The sequence below is a fragment of the Cariama cristata genome, unplaced genomic scaffold (genome assembly GCF_000690535.1).
Source record: "Cariama cristata isolate BGI_N322 unplaced genomic scaffold, ASM69053v1 scaffold3490, whole genome shotgun sequence".
NCBI classification, from domain to species: Eukaryota; Metazoa; Chordata; class Aves; order Cariamiformes; family Cariamidae; genus Cariama; species Cariama cristata.
In genome coordinates, this window is record NW_009593930.1 from 41,545 (window position 1) to 49,460 (window position 7,916).

The 7,916-nt window shown below is 43.4% G+C and overlaps 1 protein-coding gene across 1 annotated transcript in view; it reads left to right on the forward strand.

Moving 5' to 3' along the window:
- NFAT5 (nuclear factor of activated T-cells 5, tonicity-responsive) overlaps positions 1–7,916 on the forward strand; it is a 40,843-nt gene that overhangs the window by 16,398 nt on the left and 16,529 nt on the right. The window contains exons 3-4 of the mRNA XM_009695999.1: positions 2,099–2,291; positions 7,378–7,568. Coding sequence (XP_009694301.1) covers positions 2,099–2,291; positions 7,378–7,568 — 384 coding nt within the window. The remainder of the gene's footprint in view (positions 1–2,098; positions 2,292–7,377; positions 7,569–7,916) is intronic.

Sequence of the window (7,916 nt, forward strand, 5' to 3'; positions counted from 1 at the left end):
GGGCCCAGCCTTCGGAATAACACGATGGCGTTTGCCGTGGCCGAGGTTGCCCAGCATTCCTCCTGCCTTCCCCGTGGGCAGCTACGAGATTATAGCTGTGCGATTTAAAGTTCTGAGTGAGAAAAAGAGAAGATACTCGCTGAAAGTTTGTAAATGTATTCCTTTTAATTACTGGTCCATTGGAGTAATGTCCTGACAGGAAGAATAGAGAAAGTGATTATCTAACGAGCTTGAGTCTGATTAGCATTTTTACTTGACTTGTACAGAAGTGAAGAGCATAGTGGTGTTAATTACGGTTTACTTAGTGTATGGCAGGTTTTCTATATGCTACATTGAAGAAGAATTTTGACCCTTTTATTTTCCTAAAAGAAGGTACGTTTTTGCGTAGCGTATTTATTTTTTTAAACAGCTCGTTTGACTGGGCCGTGGCAGAGTAATCAGGACTCCTCGGCAGAAGGATGGTACTCCTGCAGGATTGTTTTTAATGATGTTTTTTGTCTCGATCCTGCCTCTCGGCTGTTGGTTGAAGAGAAGCGTGCGAGGTGACCCGGGGTGCTGAGGGCCGGGCGCTGGGCCTCCGTCCCGGGCTCAGCTGGGTGAGCGGGAGCTCGCTGGGCCGTTGCGGTGGAGCGGTTACCCTTCGCCAGCAGAAAAGCGTGAATGAATTTCATACAAAGCACAGACCTTGTAACAGCTCAGCCGTCCCTTTTAACTCTTAGTTACACGTATTAAAAGCTGTTGGAAGGCTTAGTAGAAACAAGAGCGTGACAAATAGGACTTTCAGGGGTATGAGATGTGCTGGAGTCAGGGGGCAGGAGAAGGCACTTCTGTAGGAAGAGGGCTGGGCAGGGGCTGGGGAATGACTTGGAAGTATTTGCGGACTGCGGGGCCTTGTGCTAGTCGTTGCACAGTAGGATCTTTAGGAAAGGTGCTGATAATGTTGGTTAGTATAAATCCTCTGGCAGTTGGGAAGAGAGCACTACGGGTTACCCCAGCCTTCAGGTCAGTGAACGACTCCTGCAGTGGCAAGGCCCGCCGTAAACCATTTTGAAGAAAAAGCATTTCTTTTGCCCTTCTCCCGGAGAGGAAAAAAGTCCTGGATAAATTGCTTCCGTATGTTGCACATTGAAAAAGGATTTGTTTTTTTAAGAATTCACTCCTGTTGTTTGAAACTGCTTTCTTCAGAGTCGTTAGAAACTACTTTTTGGTAGTAAAAAAGAATCTTATATTTGCATAAATTAATTGAGCCCTTTTTCTGCCTGTACTGTTTGCCATGGCATGTATACATTTGCTAGTGTTAAATGAGTTTATTAGACTTCAGTTCAGGTTCATTATACAAACTTGCTCTGTGTAAGATCAAGAGTTACTTTCTGTTGTGCTTTAAAGTGAACACAAAATCAATCACATGATGTTCTGCTTTGGAGGGCTTCTTCATTCAGGTTTTAATTATGGAACTGAACACAAGATGTAGTACATCTTAAGGTACGGACCTGGAAAGAAACAGTCTTTTTGCATACACTGCAGATTTAAAATTGGTGCAATTATCTCAGAGCTTTTTACAATAACTGATTTGGTTTTAATGTAAATTTATCAGTTTTGACATAAATTAGTATTTGAGTTTGCATGGATATGCAAGTTCAGGTGGAGACAGGCATGAGGCTGTTTTCCTATTTAAAGAAGTACCATTTAACCTTAAATCCATTCAGTGTGTGTGTGTACATATGTATATTTGTTACAGAAGCAAAACAGCTCATTCAGATGATAGCAGGCTATATCATATACTATGAAAAAGCAGGTTATGGGCCGCCTTCTGTTTGTTAACATGGTGTAATGCTAATTGCTTTTCCCTTCCTTTATGTTTACTCTCTGGAAAGCAGTTCCTATTTGCACTGGATGGAGGAGGCAGGGAAGCACCATTCCTCTTCATCCTGCAGGTCTCCTTCTCTGTCAGAAAGAGAATTCCAGAGTTTGCTCTCCACTATAAATCTGCTATCCGTTAATATACACTCTTTATCTTTTTAGCTTTTCTGTGATCTAGTTTGTTTTTGTTGGGGAGCTGCTTATAACATCTTTTTAATGGTCTGCTTTGACTTCCCAGAACATCAGAGAACCAGAAGGGACCTGGAGGGAAGAAGACCCCAATGTTGTGTGGTCAGTACCCGACTAAGAGCGAGGGGAAGGAGCTGAAGATAGTGGTACAGCCAGAGACCCAGCACAGGGCTCGTTACCTGACTGAAGGCAGCCGAGGCTCAGTGAAAGACCGGACACAGCAGGGCTTTCCAACTGTAAAGGTAGGCTGTTCAGTGTTAGTGGGTACGGGGACTCCTTTCCAAGGGATGCTTTAGTAGAATGGGAATGGGTTCACAGAATTGATTGGAAGAGACCTCTGGGATTGAGTCCAACCTTTGCCCTGTCAGCTAGACCATGGCACTAAGTGCCACATCCAGTCTTTTCTTAAACGCCTCCAGGGATGGTGACTCCACCACCTCCCTGGACAGCCCATTCTAATGCCTAACGACCCTTTCTCTGAAGAAATGCCTCCTCATTTTTAGCCTGAACTTCCCCTGGTGCAGTTTCAGACTATGCCCTCTTGTCCTGTCACGAGTTGCCTGGGAGAAGAGGCCGACCCCACCTCGCTACAGCCTCCTTTCAGGTCGTTGTAGAGAGCGATCAGGTCTCCCCTCAGCCTCCTCCAGGCTAAACCCCCCCAGCTCCCTCAGCTGCTCCCCATCAGACTTGTGCTCCAGACCCCTCACCACCTTCGTTGCCCTTCTCTGGACTTGCTGCAGCACCTCAAGGTCTTCCTTGTAGTGAGGGGCCCAAAACTGAGCACAGTATTCGAGGTGTGGCCTCACCAGTGCAGGGGGACAATCACTGCCCTTAGTCCTGGTGGCCACACTGTTTCTGATACAAGCCAGGATGCTGTTGGCCTTCTTGGTCACCTGGGCACACTGCTGGCTCATGTTCAGTCAGCTGTCAACCAGCAACCCTAGGTCTTTTTCCTCTTGGCCGCTGTCTAACTGCTCTTCCCTCAGCCTGTAACACTGCATGGGGTTTTCGTGCCTGAAGTGCAGGACCTGGCACTTGTTCTTGTTGAACCTCATGCTGTTGGTCTCAGCCCATCGATCCAGCCTGTCTATCAGTTCAAATAGGCCTAGAATCTCTATTTTTAGAGGGAAGTGGGGAGACTTTGCAGTCTCTTTGCTGTAGAGAGTGGTCTGTATCTCTTCTTGCAGGTAATGAGAAGTCTTATTTAAGTCACAGGAGGAAGGAAGCGTTATGTCAGGGCAATGATATATAATCTGTGATGCGTGTCCTCTCAGACTACAATTATACGAACTGTGTAAATAGACGCTTGAAGCATACAAAACTAGGGTAGTGAAATGCTGTAACTGATTGCTGATGGCAGTGGGTCATCATTATGCCTTATTGGCAAGGGCATAAAACTAGGTTTCATTTAAAAAAATGAAAGTGGTGGGGTTTTTTGTTTGTTTGTTTTGTTTTGTTTGTTTGTTTTAAATAAGAAGCATCTGAATCCACATGTCCAGTGTCTGTCTTTCAAGCAGAGTCATGAAGGTCTAACTGAGGTGTACTTTATGGGCCGTACTGCTCAGTATGGTTAGCAGTAGTGAAGTGCATGTGGATTAGTAGAACTGGGGAATGGGGGGAAGAAAAGCAGCAGCTGTTGCGTGCACACTTAACAAATGCAGCCCATTTTCTGTATCGGCTTTGATGCCTTAGAGTTTAGGAGTTGGTGGTCATTTGCTCTGAGGCAGGGATGAGTGGCACACAGCACTGAATGGTGTCCTCAGCCCTTCTGACCAAGGGGAAGGATCTGGAGAGAGCAGATGCAGTCAGGAATCCAGCGCCTGGCTGCACAGCTGGTTTCTCCAGCAAGCATTTAGCTTTGTTCGTCTTGCTTTGTTTGGAGGGGAGAAAAGGACGATTTTGATGTAATTCATCTTACTCAGAGGGGAAAAATTGTTAGCCATTAGGCTTGCCAGCCTGGTGAGGAGGCCTTTACCGTAAGTTTGTCAGAGGATGGAGACCAAAGCCCAGAAGGAAAGGAGGAGCTACAAACGGAAGAGAAACAGGAGGAAGAAGGCTACAAAGAGATCTTTCACATGCCTGCTCAGAAGGGAGAACGTTCAAAGGCTGTCCTCCAGTGACTGCGCACTGATGCACCAAGTGTGAGTTGCAGGTCTTGTTTCTCCCCTTGTGTAGTCACAGGGCTGTGACTTGACTGGAATCGCAGAGACTTGGATTAGCGTACATGGCTGGAATGCAGTCGTGGATGTGCACCGGCTGTTTAGAAAGAAGAGAGGAAGTCATGTATCATAAGGAGCTCCTTGACTGCACAGACCTCCAGCCTGAAATGGGAGACTGGCCTGTTGAGATCAGAGGAGGGAGGAAGTTCAGGGGTAATGTTTCGGTATCTGTTACAGACTGCCTGACTGAGAAGATAATAGATGATGCTTTCTATAGGTAACTAACAGGAGTCTCCTGCATGCAGACCTCTTATCATGGGAGGTTTCAGCCATCAGTCCATCTGCAAGGATGGCTACATAGCCTCATGGAAGCAATCGAAGAACTTGAAGACTGTGCTTGTGAAGGTGTCCTAATGCAAATGGTGGAGAGGCTTACCAGGAGTAATGCTTTACTTGACTTACACAGAGGCAAACAGAAGAACCGATGTCAAATATCATCACAGAAGTTGCAGCGACCGCAGTATGAATGTGAGAGTGGACAGGGAACTGAATACAGGCCAGCATTGCACGCTCATTGGAACTAAGGCAAATGGCATCTGGTCATAATTGGGAGGAGTGTGGCCAGCAGGTCGAGCAAGTAGACAGCTGTATTTGTTATCATACAAGTAAGAAGGACAAGACACTTCCTTTCATATTTTTTCTTAGTTATGCCACAGTGAGAACGCAGCAAAGCAGTTCTCAATCCAAACTAATTTACCAGGATCAGAAAGAAATGTTTGTTTATGATACAGCCCTTAAAATTTGTGCTGACTACTGCTGACAGAAGTATACTTATCTTTAAAGTCCTGTTCAGCAGTATTGGAAACATCTCCAACACTTCACTCAGTCCTCCTGGGTAATGTAGAAATCCAATAAAGTTTCATAAGAAAATAATACATTCATATAGTCCTGTTGCTATGGTGATTTAGCACGTATTTGTGTGAATTTTCTTAATGGACCTTTGTTCATCTGAATTTCCTTCTAATTCCTTTCCCGGTTACCCTTTAGCACCCATCAGTGAAAATTCTGTTTGGAAGAGCCTCGTGTTACTGAATTCCTGGAAGCTCAAGCTTGCTTTATCAGTAGGCAAACTAGTTCATACCCTGCATAGAAAAGTCTGCCAGGGTTGGACAGACCGAATTAGTCAGTGGATCTTCAGGAAATCCCAGCTAGTGGAAAAAAAATGTAGAGGACAAGAGGGCTTTTTGTTTTGTTTGTGTTTTTTGGGGATGTTTTAAAGATGGGGAAGAATAGTGTAAAAATGCTGCTAGTTCAGTAGAGATCTGGTGCTTGCTCTTCTCTGGCAGCACCTGTGATGGGCAGCTATTCAGATGCATCACTCTGCTTAAGAGTGAGGAGGAGAAGCAGGTTCTGTGGCCCTTTAAAGAAAACCACCTTACTCCATAACTTAGAACTAGAGAATCTACAATCAATGTGCAACATTGAAATTGTATAAACAAACCTTAGTCAAGTGACTTGTCTGGCAAAAGAAAGATTATCCTGAATGCAGAGTGTCAGTGGAGGCATTCCAGTCATCAGTAGCAGATTTTCATGTTTTCTTGCTAACGGTATTGCAAAGCTGGAGCAGTTACCATCCAGATGATGAGAGATGCTCTTCCACGCCTTTCATATCTTCTTCTGATAAGAACACTGGGGAAGAAAAGAAACACAGGTTAGCTGTGGCGATGCTGTTTCTGGCCAAGGAGACCTCGGTAACACGACACAAAGGCCATTCATTCCGCTTTCTGTGTAAAAGAGATTCAATGGTAGAATATCAGAGTACCTGTTATTCCCCACTGCCTTTGGACCACCTGGTGTGATTAAGTCCTCTTGTTGGCTCTTTTCACGATCTCTTGTTTGTTCGTACTCTCTTCGCTCTTGAGCTCTCTGATATGAACTGTACCTGTTAGCCTGTGGGTCGTACTGGGAGCCTGTACTAGGCTTTGCCCATCCGTGACAGTCGTAACCCACCTACCTGCTGTAAGCTAATTGCTCCTTTGGGACATGAGGAGCGTACTATGATTTTATCAGTATTTGCTGATTTTTTTTTTTTTTTTTTTCCTTTTTTCAAACTTGCTAAGAACTGCAGAACTAAATTTTCAAAGTGTGTCAGGGCCTAATCCCCTAAGGGTTCCTCTGGAGGATCCTGCTCTCATTTGCATCTCCTTACTAATAAAGACTGAGCTTCTTTCTGCAAGTATTGACTGGGCTTCCAGGCCTAGGACAAAACATAACATTGTCACCCAGAAATCCTCTGGCAACAATTGTGGCTTAATGAAAACAATAAAAGTACTTGTTTTATCTTCTCCTAGAGTGCTATGGCAAAGTATTTCCATCTCTGGCCTGGGAATTTGGCAGCGATCCAGTTTTTCTTTTTACTTGGAATATTTTTCTTCCATTAGCTAAAAAGAATGAGACATTACTATGTAATACAACGTCCAGGTTTACTTCAAGACTTCTTTTACTTTTACATCAGAGTATTTTTAGTATGTAGCACCACAGTGGGATTCTGCTATTAGTAAAAGTGTTAAAAGACACAAACCCTTTCATGCTAGGATGTCGATGTTATAAAAACAAATGCAGTTTTTGCTAACATCTTCTGGGGTAATTATGGCCTGCGCCCTGGATTGCAGGAGGATGGCTAAATCATTATGTGAAATGTATGTCTGACCTGCTTTTATTTATTAAGCGCTTCAGTGAATCCTAACACTGTTCATAAACTTTAAGTAGGAGATGTCAAGTTGCCATTTTTTATTTTTATTTTCATGTCTGAAGGAAAACTAGGTTTGCGTGGTTGGAGTTGAAAGTTGGAGTTGGGATAATTCTCTGTGAAGATAGATAGGATTCAAGCTGGTTTAAAAATGAAATATTAATAATAATTAAAAAAATTATCTCACCTGTTTGTTAAATAACTGACTTGTCTTTTAATGGAAGAACAAATGACAAAAGATAAATATTATCATTTTGTTTATAAACTAGACAAAAATTTTTTGTTCCTTCTTCGCTTAGGATTGTTTCTGGCAACACTGGGAGCAGATTCACTTCAAATTCAGCTCCCTAAAATGTTTCCTGTCTTAATTAAGAGGCATTGCTGGCCAATTGAGTATTAATTTGTGTTGCCATGTTTCAGCTGGAAGGTCACAACGAGCCGGTGGTGCTGCAGGTATTCGTGGGTAATGACTCCGGTCGAGTGAAGCCACACGGGTTCTACCAGGCCTGCAGAGTTACTGGAAGAAACACTACTCCCTGTAAAGAAGTGGATATAGAGGGGACTACTGTTATTGAGGTTGGACTGGACCCAAGCAACAATATGACACTTGCGTGAGTAGCTTTTTCTTTTTTTTTATAAATATTTTAATTTACTAGCTTGTTTTCAGAAGCTGATTTTCTTTTTTCGATGGGATTGGTTAGTAGTTGAAGTCTGAACATCATGGCACACACTAGGCGCTTAGTGAAGCTATGTGTATAAGAAAAACTTTTAAATCGCATTCTCAATTTGCTTACTATGCTTAATGCTTAATCTGTTCTTCCTTAAACTTTATCAATTAACTTTGTTACGTTAGTTTCATGTTCTGTTCGATCAGTAATGTGCATATTCAAGCATTAGGTGAACTGTAAACCGGTCACTGGTTCTACCGGCTGTCTTGCCTTTTAACAGGTACAGAATTG